At 39.1% G+C, this 23,939-nt stretch overlaps 1 protein-coding gene across 2 annotated transcripts in view; it reads right to left on the reverse strand.

Annotated features, from left to right (window-relative positions):
* SFMBT1 (Scm like with four mbt domains 1) overlaps nt 1-23,939 on the reverse strand; it is a 78,294-nt gene that overhangs the window by 21,734 nt on the left and 32,621 nt on the right. Inside the window, exons 1-7 of one of the 2 annotated variants that reach the window (XM_033140737.1) lie at nt 22,752-22,806; nt 15,503-15,655; nt 11,907-12,001; nt 5,050-5,290; nt 4,454-4,542; nt 2,784-3,030; nt 927-1,024 (exon numbers count right to left, since the gene is read on the reverse strand). In XM_033140737.1, coding sequence (XP_032996628.1) covers nt 927-1,024; nt 2,784-3,030; nt 4,454-4,542; nt 5,050-5,290; nt 11,907-12,001; nt 15,503-15,530 — 798 coding nt within the window. In that variant the 5' untranslated portion in view covers nt 15,531-15,655; nt 22,752-22,806. Of the gene's footprint in view, nt 1-926; nt 1,025-2,783; nt 3,031-4,453; nt 4,543-5,049; nt 5,291-11,906; nt 12,002-15,502; nt 15,656-22,751; nt 22,807-23,939 lie in introns of those variants that run through there. The other variant, XM_033140736.1, reaches the window with a different exon arrangement.

The following is a 23,939-nucleotide window of genomic DNA, read 5'->3' on the forward strand; positions in this document are numbered from 1 at the left end:
CCAGTCCAGGAAACTCTTGTCACTTGAAATTGAACAAAATGAACTAGATCTCCAGCGCAGAAAAAAATAAGTATAATGTCACACTGTGACATTGTCACAGGCAATCAACCGTAACTTTGCTTGGTTGGGATAACCTTATTTCTGAGAGGCCTACAATTGATGATGTTTTCGAAAATGTGGGAGGCCACTTAAGGCAAACGTAGGTTGATGGGAAAATATACCACAGAATCAGCATTAGCTCTTTACTGCCTTCTAGTCAAAGGACCAAATCACAGGCTTCCTTTTCCCCCTTTGACCTAGCAAACTAAGACCAACCTAGAGTGTCATCTGGACTGTGCCACCTGGAAACCAAGTTAAGACATAAAGAGCATGCAGTGGTACCACCTCTCTCCACAGTTATGGAATGTGGTACCTCTGAAAAACATGACGAAGTCAAAACACCTTTAAGAAAGTGTTGCAAAACTCTAACTTGGTTTGGAGTTTTGTGTCTGTAGCTGAAGGAGTCAACACTGTACCCATTTTATTTTATTTTAATATGTCACGTATGTTTCAGGTGCTCGTTTACCTCAACCTATAAGACCCAATGTGCAAAGAACTTCATGCAGCCTGCGCAACAAAAGGAACTGAAACCCAGTGGAGCCTACTGATGGAGGAAAGGTGATGATTTTCACTGATTCCCACTTCCCTCGCCCCCTTCCATACTATTCCAAAAGGGACCCCAACCACCCAGAACAGCTTCTCAGCAGGCGCACAACAAATGACTCTGAAAATCACCATCCTTCCCTGCTTTCCTCCAGCAGGAGCGTTCTGTGGGTGGAGTTCAACTGATGTGAACTCTGCATCTAGGTCTTTATATTTAACTATACCATTGTTAAAAGCACTCAGGCCGGGTGTAGTGATCCAATAGCAAATTCCAGCTCTTGTACCTTAAATAAATCAGTGGGAACCAAAGATTCTTCTTCCTCCTCTTTTATTTTTTCTAGGATATCCTGCCATTCTGCTTCAGTCTTCAAATGCCTAACAGCTTTAATAAAAGAATGGTAGTCTGAGTAAAGTGCCACACTTTTAAAAATGAGTCCATTACACTACACAACTAAGTCAACGATCTGAAAATCAATTCAAAAGTTACAGAGAGGGTGCCATTTCCCCTCCCCCACTGAGCGCTCCCTATGAGCCCCGCACTGAATGGTTTTTAAATTGCCCACAATGCATGCTTGCATTTTCCACTGAGAATTCCTTTTAATAGTTCTTATGCAAAATCTTTTAATTGCTTTTTTACATAAGCAGTTTGGAGATGGAGTTGTAGGGGAGGGCAAATTGCTGATAAGGAATCCTTAAACTTATCTCCAGTGCACTATTTATGTGTGCCCTTGGGTTGTGGGCCTAAAAGTGCATCTCCATGCCCAGAGTGTGAGCAGAGCAGAGCAGAGCATGTGTATTGCTCCAAGTTTATTCACAGACAACAAAGGAACTACCAGACTCTTATGTATCTAGAGCAATTTGCCTGTTTTCATGGCAATTGTGTCTGCAGCTCAGATAAACTTTAAGAAGAAAATGCAAAGCCTCCAGCTTTGGAACAGTCCCATGCTATTCATGTGATGTCGGCAAAGACAACAGTACAGTGGTACCTCGGGTTACATACGCTTCAGGTTGCATACTCTGCTAACCCAGAAATAACGCTTCAGGTTAAGAACTTTGCTTCAGGATAAGAACAGAAATCGTGCTCTGGTGGCGCAGCGGCAGCGGGAGGTCCCATTAGCTAAAGTGGCGCTTCAGGTTAAGAACAGTTTCAGGTTAAGAATGGACCTCCGGAACGAATTAAGTACGTAACCAGAGGTACCACTGTATGATTTCTGACTAGACTGAAAGTTCCTTAAATTGAGACCACAGAATACTGTTCCAGGCTAATGAAAACAAGCCAAAGGGAAGACAAAGACAAATTCATGTATGCATGCATTCTCTCTTTTTCCTGTGCCTGCTATTTTTGCTTACTGTATAGCTCTGTGTAGCATAGCATACTAGCAAATGCCAAATCCCAGAGATTCTCTGTTTGGTCTTGCCAATACAGTGGTACCTCTAGTTACAAACTTAATTCATTCCACAGGTCCGTTCTTAACCTGAAGCTGTTCTTAACTAGAGGTGTGCTTTCGCTAATGGGGCCTCTTGCTGCTGGAACACGATTTCCATTCTCATCCGGGGGCAAAGTTCTCCACTCGAGGTAACTCTTCCAGGTTAGTGGAATTTGTAACCTGAAGCGTTTGTAATATGAGGCGTTTGTAACTCGAGGTACCACTGTACACCCCAAACAAGAGACGGGGTACAATATGGGGAAATTTACATGTTTTTCTATTATCTTAAAATAGCTGCTCTGAGCAGATGAGTCTTGTTGACTATTCCAAAAGCAAGTACGTCTCTCTCTCTCTCTCTCTCTCTCTCTCTCTCTCTCTCTCTCTGTGTGTGTGTGTGTGTGTGTACCTCAGTTTTTGAGTGTCTTCAAGGCCGAACGTTTCGGTTTTCGAATGCCGAAAACCAGGAAGTAAATGCTTCCGTTTTCGAATGCGCTTCGGAAGTTGAACTTCTGAGGCGGCTTCCTGTTTGAATTTTCCATACGTTTTGAGGCTTCCGTACTGAGTTTCCGGTTTTCAAACGGTCTTCCAGAATGGATTATATTCGAAAACCGAGGAACCACTGTGTGTGTGTGTGTGTGTGTGTGTGTGTGTCAAAACACCAAAAGTTTTTCTTCTTCAAACCTTGCACTCCAAATTGAAAATGCAGTTTTATACCTAGTGGAGGTTCAAGGATGTATCCTTGTTGAGTTGCCCAGCCCACTGGATGGAGAAAGGGATCCAAATAGAACATCCATAAGTCATACTGATCTAAATCTCCGAGTCCTTCATAACGCAGTTTGAGCCTTCCACCAACATTTTCCAAAACATTGACTATCCAAGCTCCTAGAGAATCATTCAAGTGCTGACATTCTAGTCTTGAACCGGGAGCAATGAGATCCAAGGGATTCTTCCCTCGATGGAGCTGCGGAGGAAAGTGGAAAAAGGAAGATAAATGGTAAGCTGTCCAGTCACCTGCCTTGAAAAGCTATCAAGACAAAATATCCATCTTCATTGCTTATGCTGAGTTATACACAGACATCAGCTACAAATACTGTTGGGTCAGCTAATGAGTTATCAGGAATTCTGGCAAGATGTGGAAATGTAGTCCTATTTCCTATTCACGGCACTGCAGCTTCCACTTAAAAGCTTGATAGGCACACAGCTAAGATCATGGTAATTTGTAATTCATATAGGGGGTACGAACCAGCATTTGTCTTCATGCTTTCTTGTCAAGCGATTTCAAAAACAATTTGGGGCTGGGAAAAATGACCTACTCTTTCCTTTAAAAATGCTTACCCATCTTTATTTATAAGGGAAAGATTAGCAAATACTATTGGTTGCATTTGTTTTAGGAAGCCCACCTCTGCCATACTGACTCTTTAAAAATTTATTGTTATGCACTCTATCCAGTCAGATCTACTTTCTCAACCTTCTCTCTTTGTGATGCTAGTGCCTATGACACAGGTGTACCCTCTGCCAGGTTTGTGATTACTGTGGAAGGACAAGGAATCTGCCATTTCCTACCATCCTTCTCATTCAGACCTTGAAATCATGTTGGAGGTTATAGGTAGAGTGGTTGGTTATCTGGATTATCAACCTTCTCTTTAAGCATGTACCCTTTTGAACTGGAACTCATTGGAGCTTCACCAGTGTCCTCTCTTCCAGGAGGCAGCTGAGTGTCTTGTGTTTTAAATAAATTATTATGTTTTAATACTTGCATTATTTCACTAGATACCATTGCTTGGCTGTTTTGCTGAAAGATTAGCTTCCCAAAACAGCAAAAAAGTACAAGAAAACCTAGTAATGGAATCTGGATTCACTAATTAGCACACATAATCACAAATAAATAAATAAATAAATAAATAATATTATTTATACCCCGCCCATCTGGCTGGGTTTCCCCAGCCACTCTGGGAGGCTCCCAACAGAATATTAAAAACACGATAAAACATCTACCAGAACAAAATGTTTTTCTTTTATATAAAAGCAAGAAAGCAAAATAGATCGGCTGCATCAAAGGACCTTCACCAGAGGAAAATTACCATTTTCAAAGTGTGTATTTTTTTTTTTAAATCATTAAAGTATACTCCTATTGAATTTAACTGAATTTAGTTCTAAGCAGACATGGTTAGGATTGCTGCTTAAATTATATGTTTACATTTTATTGTGCCCTTTTAAATGTGAATCCTCAGTTGTCAGAACATTCACTTTGGTAAAGGGCAAAATGAAGTACCAGAAGACTATTGTAGCCACAAAGTCTAACACAGAGGGCTTTAATAGGCATTGGTTTAAGACGTAATAAGGGCGAAGTATTTTTATTGCTGCCGATCCATGTGCACACTTACACCTTCTAGAAGAGTGGCAGGAGCACTGCATGCTCCTTTCAGAGTCTGCTGAAGGAATTCCTCCTGGTTAGAAATTTTATCTTTGATGCCTAAAAGGAAAAAAAAAATATGTTGTTCAGTATTTACCCTTCATATCTTATAATAACGTAGCACAGAGTTATATTTATGCTGGGGAAAGTCAACAGCAGGCCCCACGTCCAATCCTAAGAAGATTTGCAACTTTTGCATTGCTCAGCAGCAGAACCTGAAGTTAGTAACATTTTATTGTGATCTCAACCATCATTTTCCTAGAGGTCAAGCAGAGGAACTGAACTATCACAAGCACAGAGATAGTCGTTACAAATATGAATGGGTCCAACAGGTACGTTAACAAACAGCAAAGTGAAAAACAGATTCATCTACAGCTGTTTCAGCCAAGTGTTGAAAAGTGTTTGCAGGTGTAATCGACACAAAGCCATTCTTAGCAGAAGTTTATGGACAGCTGAGCACAGAAGATTATGCAAAAATCTTAAACAGGGCTTTGTCTCCTGCAATATATATCATCTGTAGGTGGTTTACTTTATTGAAACATTCTTCTTCCCATGGTGGATTGTTACCTTCAGGCACTTTGAGAGTCTTCTTGTTCTGCTCACACCACCCAATTGGATGCAAGTCAGCTGTCATGATGTCACACCAAAAGTCCGCCTTCCTGTCCTCTCCATACCCATCATATCGCAATAGCAGTAATGGCCCACAAGTGGTAATGATTGTAGCAATCCAGTACGTATCAGGGCCAGGTTTGACAGCAACCTCTAGTTTCATGCCTGGTGCAAAGCCATTTTGCAGGCTAGTGTCCACCTAAAAAAAAAGAGAGCAAGCAATACATCAATGCATGGCTCCATGGTTGCAATTTGATCACTTAATTTTAAAACCTTTTGCATGGATCTGGAACAACTTTTTTTAAAAAACACAATGATATAGAAACCAAGGCACAAACTTTCTTTGGATTTGCTTTTGGTCAATGAAGAACCAACTGACAATGGGGTACCTTGGGAAAAATTGGCCAAAAGATCTGGACACAATGATAAATGGTAAAGCAGAAGTAACATTTATTTCAGAAGATTTTATCTCAACACCCAAAGGTAAGCTAACACAGCTAGAAAACACCAATGACTGGAGTGGACAATTTAAAAAAGAATTCTAAAATATCCATTGTGTGCTATCCAAACTCAGGAGAACAGATTAAATTTAACAGACCAATAAGGATGCAGAAAAAGCTTTTTAGTGAGCTGGTGACCAAGTGAAAAGTGTATAAAATGGATAGAAAGGTGTTACTAAGAATTGGTAACAAAGGAATCTGTGCTTCTCAAGACAAAACCTAACGAATGTGGATTAGGAAGGATAAACAGAAATAAGGAGTTTCAAACCTATCCCAAGAGAAAGGCAATTAAGGTTAGATGACAAACATAACTGGTGACTTAGAAGGCAACTCTGATGCGCAAAATTGTGAGAAAAATTCAAGCCTGCAGCTTATGATGAAAACCTATCAGTCCTTGAGTTCAGACACTGCATAAAAAGTAAAGGAGACTGAGAAGAGTAATTTATACCCTATAATAAAACAGGGCAATGTTAAAAACAAAAACCCTTAAACCTACAGCCAATCAACAACAAAACATAGCACAGCAGACCAAATTACACAATTAGATTTGTAAGCATGCCACAGATAATATGCTGCTTAAAGCCAAAGTGAATTAATTTTAAATGATCATATCACATGAGTTACTTTCTTCTTCAGCTGACATTAACAAGGCCAATCATATGTACATAACCAGCTCCAGCACTTTAATCTCATTTGTTGGGGGGGGGGGAGAGTAGGAAGAAAAGAGAAGCTTCCCCATGCATTTCAGCGTCAAGCATTCAAACCTCTCTGTTTGCATACAATATGTGTAATAAGGAAGCCATCATTAACTAAATAATGACCCTATATATAAGAGGCCTCTCTAACTCCTCTCACTGGCTCATATAAATACAGTAGCTGAGTCTGGTGAGTACCTAAGGTTCCCAACCCCTATAGTCATAATTTGCCTTCTGATCTTATTTGATTTTAATGTGATTTTAAGCTGTATTTCAGTTGACTGCTGAATTTTATGTTTTAATGTATTTATATTTTGATGTTAGCCGCCCTTAGCCCAGTTATGGCTGATGAGGGCGGGATATAAATAAAATAATAATAATAATAATAATAATAATAATAATAATAATAATAATAATAATAATAATAATTAAATTTGATTCCATTACAGGGTTAAATAGCAGAATAGTAATAGAATATAAAATTCTGACGCTTTTAAGCTTGGCATAAAAACTTCAATGCTTTCTCAGCACAAAATATAACCTCCCTTTCCTTTACCAGACAACAGATCAGTGCAGAGCAATTTTTATTTCTCTGGGTCCCACAGTACAACATACCACCACATGATCGCCCGCAACTTGAATTACAATTTTACACTCGTAAATCCTACTTTCCTCTGTATAGGAAAGAAAAAATGCTACACATTGATCCTTAACAGGATAGCATGTTCAATAAAATAACTATTTTCATCAGGAGTAAAAACAGCATGTAATCCTCTCCCCAAAACAGAACCGAGGCTGGTGTCCCTTTCCATTAGATAAGCAAATGAAATTACTTTGCAGCATGTCATATGTGTATCAGGTTAGCTTCAAACCCATTCTACTGTTGTATTTTACACTGCGTTAAAGGAGAAGTGTGCCTGCTAACATATATTGCTCTCCCCTTCTTTCCTGCAAGCATGGCATGAGATGCATCAAGCAGTTGAGGCAGAATCTGTTTCCTAATATGTCACCCACTACAATGCAAGAAAGGAAAGAGAGAGAATGAATCCCTTTCCTCTGAGGACATCTATGTGGCAAACATGGTAGGAACAACCAACAGCAAGAGAAAGAAAAACAAACAATTACTAGCACACACAAAACAGGAATCACATCTTATTTGGTACAAATATTTGTGGCTGGAATATTTGTGGATTAGAAACAAGATACAGTACTTATTATAAACTTGTCACTCATGCTCAAACAGCACCCTCTTATGGCAGTCTGGTAAGATTGCAGTGGGAGGAAGAGTGAAGGGAACCAATTTCGTTCTTTTTTATTTGTGAGGGCATTCACTATGAAAAAAAATAGTTGCAGGTGACCAGCTGTCTAGGAATGCAGGCATCCAAAATATAATCTGTAGATGTGACTGCAGCAAATTTAACACTGATAGATTAGTTAATTGATAGATTTATAACTCTTTAACTATTTATAACTATTTAAAAATAGTTAATTAGGCACACCTCTTTCCCCTGGCTTCTAATGGTTGCATACTTCAGACCAGAAGACATATGTGAATACGACTAAAAATAACTTCCTGATTTAAAGTGTGGCGATTTAGACAATTGTGTGTGTAGCTATTTATCTATCTCATATTACTTTATAATCACCATGTTCATATGTAATTGTAAACGAAGAAACTTGGTTAATAAACCATACTGTGCATAGTTACTCCCATTTCACTCCTCCCCTAGCACAAGAGGGAAGAGGCTGAATTCTGCACCAGGAAGCTTAATTTTGCACCTGAGCTCAGGATCGTGGTTTCTTTCTCAACAAGCCATGACTGTTAATCTGACTTCTTGTTGCCTTGCACATCAAGTCTTGCTAACTACAAACTACGATCCCAGGTTCAGGTATTACACTAAGCTCACACCCTCTCAGTTTGTTTGTCTGTGCATGCCAGGGGGGGAGCAAAGCAGAAGCAATCAGGCTACATGCACCAGCAGCACACAGCACATGCACAATACTGTGGCTTATTAAACTAAACTTATTGGCTTACTGTTAAGCAAGTGGAAAAGCAAATTGATTAAGGAAAAAAATATATTCAGAATACGGCCCTAATAGAATTGCAACCCCAGTTGCATAGAAGACTGCAAAGGTATTAGGTTAAGACTGCCACAGGTTAATTACAGGGCAAGTATAGTTTGCACAGGTTCACAAAAGACATTGATTTAGCCACAAGAGGGCAACCTTAGTTCTGTAAGGATGAAGCAGAAAGGTGCCGGTATAGATACTGAATAATTTGTGAACATGCAGAAACTGTGTTCACATTTGGCTTAAATCCTTGAAGCAGCAAAGGCTTTAAATCTGTAAAGCAACAGTTTAGCTGAATAAAATTGCGAGTGATATCCCAGCTTGAACTTTGCCAACTTTTTTTTTTTAAGGCTCCCTTGGGTAGTCTGCAGTTATGATGGACTTTTAAACAACAAAACAAAAGAGCAACCCAGCCAGAAACTGAAGTCAGAAGCTACTTCAGCATACTTCCCAAGTGAAATATATTTAAATATTTACTATGAAAAGTAAAAAAAAAAAAGATAGGAGCCATGCCAAGAACAAAGCTCTATATTCCTGGGCAACCACACAGCATACTTGCCTCTAGCTTTCTGCCCATCCTTCAACTCCCATCTTCCACAGGACTAAAGCCCTTTATTTATTAGTCTCTTCTGCAGGCCCTTCTTTCAGGGATGACATGGGCCACACCCATTTCCAAAAGTACTTTGAGTTTCAACAGCTTCTTTAAAAAAAGAGCCTTGCCCCTTGTACATGCTACTTCTGCTGAGACACACATGGATGTCTCAGCAACTCTGGGCTTACTGCAGACTATGATGAGAAATTCATAAGGTACCGGTATATGATAAACACACAGTGGTACCTTGATTGTTGAACTTAATCCATTCCGGGAGTCCATTCGACTCTTGGAGCGAAAAGCAAGGCACGGCTTCTTATTGGCTGCAGGAGCTTCCTGCACTCAATTGGAAGCCGTGTTGGATTTTCGGCCTCCAAAAAACTTCCGGGCTTGCGGTGTTCGGGAGCTGATTTGTTTGGGAGCCAAGCCGTTTGACAACCAAGGTACCACCGTATGTGCAGACCAATATGGGGACTCTTTTGTCCCAACAAGCTGCTTCCTTCTTCCACTACCCCCATTTTGAAATTGTCCAATCAAGAGCACCTAGAGAAATAGGAATAAACCAAGCGCTATTCCAAAATCCAGCACTTTGCTCAAACACTTTTGCCACCTATAATTTCCAAAAGCTTCAACAAAAAACATCTGATAAATTTTATAGCAGCCAAACAAACTCAAATGGGTTGAAACGAGGATTCCTCGCAAGAAAAGGGGAAAGTTGACAGCTATGATCCGGCACCTTCCTGAATAACTGTTCCCAAGCAGTTAACTGTCTGGTTGCAGATGCTTTTACAGCTGCCTTCGCTATCAATAATGAAATTTCATTCAAAATAACCATAGGGTTGTGATTTCTTGCAGAATGGTCACTACCTATTTCTTTGGTCAATGGAATATTATTATTATTTTTATAAAAACTGCACATTCCACAAAACTTTTCCACTTCCCAATCATTAATATACCATAAATATATATTTATTATTAAAAGGAAGTGGTAAATCATGGGGATCATAGGGGAATATGCTGGCATTAATACTGTCACCTTACTCTACCAGATTTTAAACACTGTTGATATAAATCTGCTTTTAATACACTGTTTGTTCCTAAGTTTAGTTTTTGAAAATGGATGAACCTTTAAGGGAATTCTGTCTATCTCAAACTGTTCTCAGTACACCCATTGTTTAGTGTTATCATCACTGATGTATAGGATCAGATGTTTAAATTCATGTGTCTCACAATACAGGAGAATATTCAGGATTATACATTCACCATCCAAGGACTGCTTACATAACAATGGTCTTCTAAGCCAGGGTTTCTTATATTGAAATATATAGTATTTTAATTTTTTCTGCCATAGGCAGAGCTGTTCCAAAAGGATCCAAATGGGTAATTATTGAATCAGATACATCACCATCATTTTATAGCTATTAGGTATGAGTCTATCCATCAATGAAAGTTTCTTCTGGCTAACACTCTATTTTGTAATTTTATACCAAATAGGACCAAAATATCAGGAAAAAAGAGGTTTATTAAGGTTTTTAATATTTTGGGTGCCAAAATATCTAAAATTATGATGGCATATGGGGATATTTAATTATTTAAAAACAAATGTTTTGGTGCTTCGGGGCTCAATGAAAACTCAAACTCTGATTTCTTAGAAGTCCTGCCACCATTTTAAATGCTTCTAATTCAGCAAGCAATGGTTACACGGCTTCTAGCGGAATCGCTGTGGTTATATCAATGTAATCAGTGTATAGTAATATATATATATTAATTTGCCTTAACACCGCACTGTATTTAAATGTTTGGATGACCTTATACTTTTATTGCCACGGCTCACTTCCTGGTGGTGAGCAAAATCCTTCCCCAGCCAAAGAGGACCCATGGCACAAAGCAGAAAGTGTGGCCTCAAATCAACACTGCCACAACAGCCATACCTAAACTTTGTGAATGGTTCTCCGATTCCGTTGAACAAGCTCTACTGAACTGCCCCAGAGACAGTGTCGAAGCAAGGTGGAACCACATCAAAGTGGCAAGCTATAGCATGGCTATGCCTTCTTTTGACAAAAGAGAGCAGCAGATCGCCAACTGGTTTGAAGCCAGCATTAAGGATTTAGAATAGAACCATGTCTCTGGTAACAAGTCACTGTTCAGGGTGTCACTGAAAAAGTGATGCAGGTGGAAAACTAAAAGATCTTTAAACTTTTTGTAAAATAACCCTTGACCTGGTGACTTGTTATTTTTAAGCTGCCTAATATAGATTCTACAGTCAAACCTCAGATCCCGAACGCCTCTGTTCTGGAACGTTTTGGCTCCCGAATGCCGAAAACCCAGTTGTAAATGCTCCGGTTTTCAAAAGTTTTTTGGAAGTTGAATGTCTGACGCGGCTTCCGCTTGAGTGCAGGAAGCTCCTGAAACCAATCGGAAGCCGTGCCTCAGTTGTCAAACGTTTCAGAAGCTGAACGAGCTTCTGGAACGGATTACGTTCGACAACCGAGGTTTGACTGTACGATCTCAACCACTGTTATTTGCATATATAAGGAGCTACTAGTTTCTTATTCCAGCACAGAAAGTGGCGCAGAATGACTAGCGCTGGATACAACCTGTTGCCCGTAAAGGGCATTTGTACCAACTGCAAAAGATCTTATTCCAAGCCAAATGGCCACACTCTTTGAAAGTATGAACACAAGCCATTATTTGGATTGATCTCTAGCACCAACTGAAACACAAGGGCTGCCTTGTAAAGCAAAGGACAGAAGCTCCCCACTAATGCCATATCCCCCTAATGGGACTTGTGGAGACATTTCAGAAGGCCAAATAAAGGAGCAAAAAACCTAAACAGCTGCATTTTGATTTCTCAAGCATACGAAACCAAAAGACCTTCTTCATATTATGGCTCTCTGGGGATTAGAGCTCAAATAATGCATAAAAAAGAGAGGAGAGACTGACCAGATGCTCACTTACGTGTTTAAACGAGCCATGGGGTGCTGCTGTTGCTCCTGTATCTTCCAAATACTCCTCCCAATTGAATTCTGCTTCTTCCACACTTGATCCTGCATCTGTAATAAACCAGGGGGGGAAAACACAGACGCTTTTAGGAGAAACACCGGTTTGCTACTTTAAATTCCTTACTTGTGAAGGGGTTGCTTTGGAAATATACTAAATGAGTATATTAAAAAGCCAGATGGACACCTTGTTTGTTAATACAGGTTTAGGGAACCTAATAAAACTATGGAAATATTCTGATGTATAATGCAACCAGAGATAAGGATGTCAACAAATTCCAGAATACTGGGAGTGGGAGACTACTTAAGATTGTACAAACTACTGTGAGAAATTTGACACTACAAATGCCACCTGTCCTGATTCTGCCACTTATGTTAGCAGCCAGTGTGAATTACTGAAGTCCCCATGTTGATTCGGTGTCCTTGACACCCAAGATGTACTGAGGGTACCTCTGTAAGAAAAACCACTTGAAGAGGTACAACACATATCAAAAGTAATTGGAATTCTGTGAAAAATAGGAACTATTTGCATGTTAAATTGGCTGAAAGCTCAGCCAAAAACACGGAACAGCAATCAAGAAAATGGCAGGAGAAAAAAAAGAAAATTACAGTAAAAGCTTAGGTGGTGGTCACTAAGCAACTTGCAAATACATGAGGAGAGGCCAGCAGCTCCTCCCCAAACACATTTGATTTGTGACTTATGTCTGTATGTAGTACACCCTTGATTTAATATGTGACAGGATCAATCCTTAAACAGATATATAGCTCACGAGGCCTGGCTGCGCTCTCTTTCCTTAACAGCTATATGTAACTCTCTCCACTCCAAAAGTAATGCCTCAAGGATGAGTAGATGGGCTTCATTAGATAAGCTCAGACCGACTATACAGTTGGTGTCAGATTTTGCAGTTACCATTTCAATTTATGTAGCTAGTTTGCTCTCACCAAAGAATAACTTCTGTCGTAATTTTAAATGCACATAGACACCTTATATACAGCAGGTCAGGTGTGTGCTGAAGTGTCTATGTGGGAAAGATGGGTGGGGTGGTATTTTACAACACAATCTTACACCCCCACCCAGTAACAGAATTCAACTTTAAAAAAAAATACATGAAACCAGATCTTAATTTGAGAGATCATAAACTCCTGCTTTTGCTTACTCCTTTTGTTTTTGAGTCATCACACTAGTCCCCAATCAGTATTACACTAAAATTCTGGATGCCTCAATTGCTTTCTATGGGGCACGAATCACTTCCCCATTAGGGAAGACCAACATAAAAGGCTTAAAAACAAGCCAATAAGCTCCTTCTCTAAACAGGAGGAGTTTCATTCTAGACTTCTCTTTGTGTAACTGGCTAGAGCTGCTTTCCTAAATGTCAGTCACTGCTATGACTTCCTTCATTGGTTAGAAACACTGAGAAGACTGGAGTAGGCCAGCTTTTCACAAAACAAATGAAACTGTATGTTTTGCTTCACCTCCTGTGTTCCATAAATGCTAGAAACATTTTTTTAATGGAGTCTGAGTCGTGGCTCATTTGGGTGGCAACAGCTCCCCCACAGATACCTATAGGTACCAGGTGAGCCTATGAGCATTCTCTAAAATTACCCTGCACTGTGTGACTTCTCCTGCCCCTTTGAGTGACTTGTGCTCATAAAATAGTGACTATTTTATCTATAAGTGGGTCCTGCCTGGAGGTGTGCCAGGAGAAGTGTTGTTGTAGCTGTGCCACGGGGGTGGGTGGAAGGTGGGGCCTTGGAGTCATATTGTATGCCGCATGAGCATGCAGAGGGTGTACCCCCATCGTTGAGAGTTCATGCTCTGCTTCTGGATGGGTAGCTTGTGGGCATCATTGCCAGAATAGGCACTGATGGGTGGGCTATGGCAGCATTTCTAGAGACAATGAACGTTTCTCGCTTTTATGCTTTTTTGTACTTTCTCATTGTGCGTCTCCCCCCTCTCCTCCTGGGCTGAGCATACACTGGAAACTGCACAGCTGATGTAGCAGTAGCATATCTCCTGTCCTGACATAATGAGAGTATAGGATTGCTCTGTTAGTACATAACCAGCTTCACGTATAATTCCTTTGTGTAGCCTGAAGTCTCCTTAATTGCATCTTATGTAACTGAAAAATATGCATACTTGTCAGAGAAGAATTTCAGGAAACTCTCTGTCAAGTTTGCAAATTCAAAGGCATGTTGTAGTAAGAAATTAAGCTGAATGTTATTATTTATAATACCTGGGCAGTAAACACTGGGTTGGGCTGGTTATGAAATGCAGAATAGCAATAGTACTGCCCATGCCATACTCAATTCTTTAAGGACTAACTCTTCCTCTCACAGGAAGTGAAGTGGGTAGGAGAAAAGCCAAATTTCAACATTAATGAAAGATTCTAACACTTCCAAGTCTCTATTTATGGCAGATTGCATCACACACATTCAATATACTGCATGCAATGTTACTCGCTTTGTCAGCATGTTTATTCCTTCAAAGAGAAAAGGCCACACACTCTCAAAATGTACAGCTCACAGTATTTGAGGCCACAGAATATGAAACCCCAACAAGCATTAGCAAAGTTCCACATTCTGTACTTACATGTGGTTTGTGATTATATCAAGAAGAATCACACAATTCAAGCTCTTATGTGAGAGAGCTCATTACCTATGCTCCATCAAAACAAGTTCTGTGAAGTGGGCATAAACTTTAAGAATAATTTCTGCAAATTCAAAGAAGCGATACCTGTAAACTCTATACATGTTTAAAATGCGGCAGCAGGAGGACAGAAATGAAAACGAAAACACACTGGCTGGGTTTAGACATGATAGAACAATGAGTTGTGGTTTATGCACAAGCCTTGGGCTTGTGTGCCCATCCCCTCCCTGTTTCACTCTAGTGTGAGGAGATAAGCCTTTGCTTCCACTTGCAGAAACACAAATTATGTCTAAATCCTAAACTCTGGTTTATCACAACTATGGTTAGTTGAGACAAGCCAGCTTTGCAACCCATGGTTAGAAGATGGCTTGTTTCAAATACCTATAATTAGGATGAACCACAATTGTTTGGCTTCTGACTCAATGATAAACTGGCTAGTCTACATCAGAATCAAAGCTTCCAAACTCACCCTCCAAGTCATCATGGAGGAAAAGAGGTGAAGGAAGAAGTATGTGAGCCCAGAGGGAGGTTGGGCTCATTCTTTTAATGATAAGCCTTTATTAGGCTGTACCGAAATGTGGCCATATAGTCACAGCAAGCCAGAGGTTGAAGCACAAGGAAACTCTGCATGAGATGAGAAGCTGTTTAGATCAGCTGCTGCTGAAAGATGTTTTTGAGAGCTACAGGCACACTGCAATGTTAACACAAGTACAGAACATACATAACGGAAGAGGAACTTCAGCAATGGTCTTCATAGCCCCTGCCTTTGAACTTTAAAGCAACTTTACCCATGGCTTATCTTTTTAATCATCTGTGTTGCAAGTATGCAAAACAAGGTTAATTTGTCCAGAATAGATTTACAGCTGAAAACATACCTGTTGGAACCCCAGGTGCCATAATTGCAGTACCTGTCTCATGCTGCTGTTCTCCATTCATCTCCACAGCAATCTGGCAATAATCCTTGGGAGCAGGAAGTAGAGAAAGCCAACCAGTCACTGCCTTGATCTCATCTGCTCTCAGTGTCTTCGCTTCTACAGGCTTCCAGGATGATCAGACAAACACTGCAGAGGAAAAAATTAAAACTTGTTTTTGTTTGTTTATAACTCCAGAACAACTATAAGTCTCCTTCTTACATTTGTGGAATAAGAACACATTTTAGGAAAAAAACATCAGAGGCCACATCTATTCCACTTCCAAAAGGCCTCCAATTTTAAATACAATGTAGAATTATCTTTATAGGCATGCTGTGATATATTGCCCATGCCTGAAAATGGCAAAAAGCAGGATTAAAACAAGCTGATTATTGCTGTGTACAGGAATCATTTCACTTACATACATCTTTCTCTTGCTTACCGTACATAAATAACGTCTCACATCTATTCTGAATTTTCATGTGCCACTAGAGTTCTGACTAGATTGTATAAAGCAGTTTTATTATAGACAGAACTCAAGTGGTGGTACAAATAAAGTGCTCTGTCAAATTTTTGTATGAGGAAATCTGAAAATTATTCTAATGCCTTTGGTATAGAGAAATGGCTTTAATTTGCTCTGTACAACAGCATGTATATTTTCAGCAATATACAAGTAGTGTGGTTATTAGCAATAAAGAACACTTTGCCAATGATACTTTCCTGGCATTTAAGGCCTTTTTGCAAAACTGTGTGCATTTCTCCTGGCAGAGATATGCCAGAACGGCTCAGTTAGCCCTTTTCAGAGAGAGGGTGTTAAGCCCTCTCTTTTTAGACAGGTCTTCTGAGTTGTAGAATCCTGCAAATTGTTTTTTGTTGCTGAATTCTTCATGAAATTCATATTGTGCTAATAGGTGAGCTTGAAAAGCATACGACAAACCCATAACATTAATACATATTTAAAGAGCCTTAACCCAATGAATTTATAGTTTCAACACCTGGAACAACTCAACTTGCTTTTATTCCGCTCTTTTAATTATGCATTCAAGCCCCATCATAACAAAAATGTAAGATATAGAAATCTGGAATGCTATGACAGGTACAACATCATATTAATCTCTGCTACTCTCAAATTATCCTTCAAGATCCTATTAGGCGGGATTGCCTCCAAACGACTCTTAAGCACCACCTGCTTTTGGAGTTCCCTGATAACATCAAGGAACACCGGACCAAGCTAAAACATCCATCACTGCAGCCTGTGAACAAACTATTGGATACCAAACCAAGAAACACCAGGACTGGTTTGATGAGAATGACAGTGAGATTGAATGCCTTATTGACAAGAAAAGGAAGGCCTTTCAGATCTGGCAAAGAGATAGAAACTGTGCCACTAAGAAAAAAACAATCTATGCCAACACTAAGGCTGAGGTTCAAAGAAGAACCAGAGAACTAAAGAACTACCAGTGGATAAAAAAGCTTGACAGATCCAGCACTTAGCCGACACTCATGATGCACAGAGTTTCTTTAAAGCCACAAAGACCATCTATGGGACAATAAATCATAGCATATGCCCCCTACCCTCAACAGACGGTACCACACTTCAGAAAGATAAAGAAGCCATTGCACTGCGTTGGAAAGAACATTACCAGCATCTCCTTAGCCGCAACTCCCCCATAGCTGCCGAGGTCTTCTCACAAATCCCGCAAAAACAAATTAGAGATGAGCTTGCAGTATCTTCAGATTTGGGAGAGTTGTGTACAGCTATTAACCAAATGAAAAACAACAAAGCCAGTGGACCTGATGGGATACCTGCTGAAGTCTTCAAAGTGGGCGGAATTGAACTTACACGACAACCACACACTCTCATCAAAAAAATCTGGGAGAGACAGGAGATCCCAGCAGACTTTAGGGATGCCAAGATTATCAATCTCTTCTTAAAAACGTGATAGACCTGACTAAGGCCTTCAACACTGTAAATCGTACTGCCCTGTGGACTGTCCTTCTGAAAATTGGCTGCCCAGATAAATTAGTGAATATCCTTCGGCTCCTTCACGATAATATGACAGCAACAATCGCGGATAACAATGGCTCTCAAAGTGAACCATTCACAGTGGAATCAGGTGTTAAACAGGGATGTGTTATCGCCCCAACTCTATTTATTATTTTCTTTTTTTTTCTTTTTTTTAAAAAGCTTTATTTTATTATTCGCCAATACAACTATTAATACATTCGCATATTACAAACAAAATAAACTAACATTCACTCATTATTACATTCACTCATTTTTACAAACAGAGTAAACTAACATTCAATCATTTACAGAAAAACAACAACAACAACAACAACAAAAACAACAGATAAAGAACAAAAACGGAAAAAAACAAAAAGATCGACCAGTCTTCCCTTGCATCCTTACACCTGTTTTCCCCACCACCTTTCAACACCCCCCTCACCCTGTGCTTGACTTCCAGTCAACTCAGCTGCAGTTCATTTCCACTTATCCTTTTTCTTTCAACACACTGTTATTCCCATTTCTTATTTCTTTACAATTCTTTACAATTCTCCTTTATTATTCAGCTTGTTTAATATCTAATATTTATAACGGAACCTGTTTATTACAATAGGAGATCCGACTTTTCAACATAATTTTGTAAGTACCCTTTGAACGCTTTCCAGTTTTTTTCTGTCTTTTCTCTTGTGGTCCTTCCAATTTCTTCCATTGTTTTGGATATATTGTAATATTCTAAAAGTTTGGCAAGCCATTCCATTTTTGTTGGAATTACCCCGCTTTTCCAATTTTTCGCTATCAGTAGCCTTGCGGCTACTGTTGCGTATAGGTATAATGTTTTACTTTCTTCCTTTAGGCTTCTTGGGACTATTCCCAGTAGAAAACCTTCTGCTGTTTTTTTGAATGAGTGCCTAACCATTTTTTTCATCTCATTGTATATCATATCCCAAAATTGTGCTATATCCGAGCAGTTCCACCATATGTGCATCATGGTACCTTTCCCAGTGTTGCATCGCCAGCAGATATCTCCGCAGTTTTTATTCATTTTGGCTATTTTTTCCGGTGTTAAATACCATCTGTGTTGCATTTTTAAATAATTTTCTTTCAATATATTACATCTGGTAAAATTCATATCTTCTTTCCATAATTTTTCCCATTGTTCGAACATAATATTTTTCCCAATATCTTGTGCCCATTTAATCATAGATGCTTTGACTAATTCGTCTTTTGTTTCCCACTCTAATAATAGATCGTATAATTTAGATATATTTTTTGATGTTTCTTGTATTAAATATTTACTAAATTTAGAACATTCTTTTTCGAATCCTACTTTCTTGTCTTTTTGTAATCTGTATTTAATTTGAGTATATTGAAACCAATCTGTGATATACGCTTTAATTTCTGCATAATCTTTTAGTTTGAGTACACCATTTTCTTCCTCTAATACATCTTTATAGGTAATCCAATTCTCCTTCATGTTCCATTTTTTCACTGCTACGATCTCTGCTGGCGACGCCCACCATGGTGTTTTGGGCTCTAGGATTCTTTTATGTTTTTCCCAGATTTTGTATATAGATTTTCTAATTATATGCCCTAGGAAGCCTTTATGTACTTTAACTTTTTCATCAACTAAATAGGCATGCCATCCAAACCTCGTCTCCACTCCTTCTAGATCCAATACATCCGAATCCTCTAATTTAATCCATTCCTTTAGCCAGGTCAGACCCACCGCATCATGATATAATTCCAAATCGGGGAGGCTGAATCCACCTCTTTCCTTCTTATCAATCATAATTTTATATTTTATCCTCGGTTTTTTCCCGGACCAAATAAATGTTGCCAAATCCTTTTTCCAATTTTTGAAACATTTTTCTCCTCCTAATATTGGGATACATTGGAATAAGAACATCATCTTGGGTAAGATATTCATTTTTATTACTGATATTCTCCCTAATAGAGATAAATTTAGTTTATCCCATATTGATAGATCCTTTTTAATTTCTTTCCATATTTTCCCATAATTTTCTTCAATTAAATCCATAGTATTTGTTGTTATATTAATTCCCAAATATCTTATTTTTTTTTAAATTCCCAATCCTGTGATTTCTTGTAGTTCCACTTTGTCTTTTTCTTCCATATTTTTCACTAATATTTTTGTTTTCCCATAATTTAATTTAAAACCTGCTAGTCTACCATATTCATTCATATTTATTATTTTCATTGCCATGATCCTACACATTGTCGAAGGAAATCATATATCAAACAGATGGAAAGCTCTTTAACTTGAGTAGGTTGAAAGCAAAGAGTAAAGTTACCACAGCTTTCATCACAGAGCTTCAATATGCTGATGACAACGTAGTGTGAGAGGATGACCTCCAAACCATCCTAAATATCTTCGGAGAAGCTTATAGAAGGTTCAGCATCCAAGACTAAGGCACTGCACCAATAAGCATCTTATTTTAAAGCAGGGGATCTCCAGATGTGGCTGATAGGAGTGGGAGTCCTACAGTCTATGGAGAGTCGCAAGTTCCTTGCACCCAGGTTCTAGAATGCATTATATAAGGGTTTGTTTTATTTTATTTTTTGAAACAGACTCCTTCAGGAGGCTGTGGGCTCTCCTTCATTGAAGGTTTTTAAGCAGAGACTGGATGGCCATCTGTCATTGATGCTTTAGCTGAGATTCCTGCATTGCAGGGGGTTGGACTAGATGACCCTTGGGTCTCTTCCAACTGTAAGATTATCTGATTTATAATTCACACTTTCATAAAAGCTACAGCTTTCAGTTTTGGTTTCAATTATGTAGTTTTTCTGCTGCTGGATTCTATCTACTGCTCTTTGTATTGTTTGTTAATTTGGTTTTATATTGCTTTATTGCAATTCATTTTATATAGTTTTACAGTTTTATAGTTGTTAGCTGCCTACAGATTCCAGAAGAGCAGGATATAAATTTGGATATGGTATTCAGAACCCTCAAGCAAGCAAGGCCTGGAAGCACTGGCTAAAGAAAAGGCATGGCACCAGAAGTGGTTTCTGTTTTCACGTCAATAGAGCCAACATTAAAAATTATTTATACAGTATAAACCAGGCATAGGCAAACTCTGGCCCTCCAGATGTTTTGAGACTACAATTCCCATCATCCCTGACCTGTTAGCTAGGGATGATGGGAGTTGTAGTCCCAAAACAGCTGGAGGGCTGGAGTTTGCCTATACTGTACTTGGTACAGACTTCCCAAAATTTACTCCCTAATTGTGCCTAATTTAGTCTCAACTCAGCCAAAGATGGAAATATCTAGGGTGATATTCACCATAGAGTTAAGTAGTGCTATGGCTTCTGCTGCACAATGGAACTTTCCCTCCTTTCCCCCATGTGCCCCCTATATCTGTTCTGGGCTCCCCACAGCCTTTTGAGAGGCAGATTTGGGGATAGGGCAGGGCATGCAAGGGGGAGAAGGAGGGGGGAAAGTCACACTGCACAAGCAGAAGTTGTTCTGCTCACACTTTTTAAAAAGTTGAATACTGCCTCTGGTCTAGTGTTTTCTTATTTTCTGATTCACAAATCTGGTATAGCAAAAGGGCAACTGAGTATGTGGCTAAATGCTAAATCTTATAGGCAAAGCAGCATGCAGGATGTAGGACCTTCTGCAGCAATGCAACATTCACTATGATACCTTCATTGCCCTGAGCACAGCAGCTTTGATTATCACTGAACATACACAGGTGCAGGTATTTTGCAGCACACAACACCTAATACAGCAAAGGAAAAGGTATGGAAGGCATATCCACAGGGCCGTCTTAAGCTTATCTGGCGCTGTGGTGCGAGTATTAATACAGCAACGACAACTTCCCATTACACTGTTCTGCATACTCTAACCCATATAATTTTACACCAGGTGCCTCAATATACAAGTTGCTGGATGATCGCTTGACGAGAAAGTTAAAACACATTTTGAGTGTTCTACTAGGGGTCTCAACTAGAGTTTACATTAGCTTCATAATCTTTCGAAAGAAAGAAAAATATGAGACTGGTTATATGGTATATTTATGAACAAAACATTAATAGAAGTGTTCTGGGTTTTCTGCTATTAAAATTAAAATTGGCCATTTAAACAGTTGGGGCCTCAACGAATCTGGAAAGAAACCTGCATTTTACAATGGCAATAGTTTGTGTTGAGTCCTCTCAACAATTTGAAAGAGTTCTAGTTTATCATTTGTATTTGAAATACATTTTTAAAATGAGGTTTGTAAAGCCATGTAAAATGCATTAATAAAAAGAACTTTTTTAAAGTGCTATTTCAGAGTTAGGTTATCATACAAGAGCTGTCTTTCTCTCTCTCTCTTTAAACAGAAGTTGAGTCCAGAACGGAACAGAGGAAGCAGAGCAACAAGACTGAGAGAGTAGCATGGGGGGCAAGGGGGCTTTAACCCTTTGCCCTTGCCATGGTCCCAAGCCAAATATCCCCTGATTCAGATTAGGGGCATATAGTTAAAGCCCCTCCTCACCTAAGATCCCAATGTGCCTCTCCCCACACAAATGATTAAGAACACACAGTATATACTAGCTGACAAGGCCAAATGACATGAACACCACATCTCACGTTTGGTCGTCTAAGAAATGTCACACAGAAGAAACAGTGGGTGGTTGTTATGTTTTTTCACCACAATAAGGAAGCAGACATAATCCAAAAACAGAGCAGTATCTTAAAAAAACAAACCTCACCCAAAAAACCCAGAGTACTTTAGATTAGCTACTCTTACTTATTTCATAAAACCTATATCCCACCTGTCAAAAAAGCTCATGATGTTTACAAAAAGAATAGAAATAAAAATTAGTAGAAACAATTAAAGGGTTCAATTAAAACCAGCAATAAACTAAAAACACACCTGCATTCTGGATACCTGCATAATCCTGTCTAAACACAAACAGAATATAGTGACGCCACCTGCCTGATATCACTGGGCAGGGAAACAAGTATTATGTGGCACCTGTAACACTTTTAGGTTCCGCAGATCAAAGAAGTTGATATATCGGGCATATATTTGGTAAAGCGAGCTCACACGTAAACTGGCCCCAAGTTGTAAAGGGCTTTGTATATTAATATTTATTTTAAAAATGTATTAGCAGGGGGTAGAGAGAAGTGCAGTTAATTAGTAAGAAAAGCGGGGTGAAATCTTAAATATGGACTCCTAAGAAGTGGAGACAAAAGGACAGCAGTAGGGATAATGTGGAAGTGTGGAAATATACCATGAGAAGCATCTTTCTATCTCTGAAGTCCTCCAGATGTTCGCCAAAGGCAAACAATGCAAATCCAGTCTCTCCCCTTGCAAATGATTTGATAGATCAGGGCGAAGGCAAGTCAAAGGCTTAAGAGTAGTGCATTTACTTAGGATGCTGGAATTCCCCAGAAAGGAAGAGCTAGAATGTTCTGTGACAGTTGACAGAGGCCAGGAATGGGGGAGGGGCATCTGGCTAGGAGCCTGGCGGATGCAGCTAAAATCTAGCTTATTTTCAGTGCCCTAGTAATCAGGCCCTGGTACAAATAAACCCATCCTTGCTTGAACAAATCGAACCCCTTTGGTTTTAATTTAAGCCTTGATTAATGTAAGCCTTTAAAAACAATCAGTATAGTCTAAAACATGGGCATCTCATGTTTACTAACCAGCTGAGATGCTGTTTCAATGGTCCACATTTCATAAGGTAGAGATGGGGAGACTGCAAGCTTGCAGGACCAACTTTGTTCTTTAGTAGAACCCAGAGGTCTACCAACTATCCCATTTAGTTGGATCTGCTTTGGATCTGAATTGATTTTATATGTATGTGTTGCCGTTTTAAAAATTGTTATATATGTGTGTGTGCTTATCCAAATTGTTTTTATATAGAGAAGTGCTTTAGCTGCTTTTCTATGTCTGATTGTTCTGTGTATGTTTTTATTGTAAATTACTTAGGGAAGGCTTATGGGAAGCAATTAAAAAATGAAATAAGTGTTAAAAAGAAGATTCATGTGCAGAAGACATGCCTTAGCATTAAGCCCAGGAATTTGTGTTGACCATGACTACTAAATAGAGCTCAAAGTTCTTCCAGAGAAAAAAACTTTCTTAATTTCAGCAGGAGAAATCCAGCCAGATGGGCGGGGTACAAATAATAAATATTATTATTATTATTAGGATAATTCAGGGCGGGGTGGGGGAGTAATTCTGCTGCTACTATTGTTAAATAATCAAGTTCTATAGCTAGAAATCCTTGTTTATCTCCTGCAAATCACCCAGACATCTACCAGTAGATCTGTATCCACCCCTCTCACCATCCCTGATTGAATCATGCTTGCTTTAAGCAATTTGACATTGCTTTTTCTGTACAACTCTGAGGAATAAAATACCTGAGTGTTGCTAACTTACTCAAAGATGTCCTGGTATGCTATTGTGATTTTAATAC

The sequence above is a fragment of the Lacerta agilis genome, chromosome 2, assembly GCF_009819535.1.
Source record: "Lacerta agilis isolate rLacAgi1 chromosome 2, rLacAgi1.pri, whole genome shotgun sequence".
Classification (NCBI taxonomy): Eukaryota; Metazoa; Chordata; class Lepidosauria; order Squamata; family Lacertidae; genus Lacerta; species Lacerta agilis.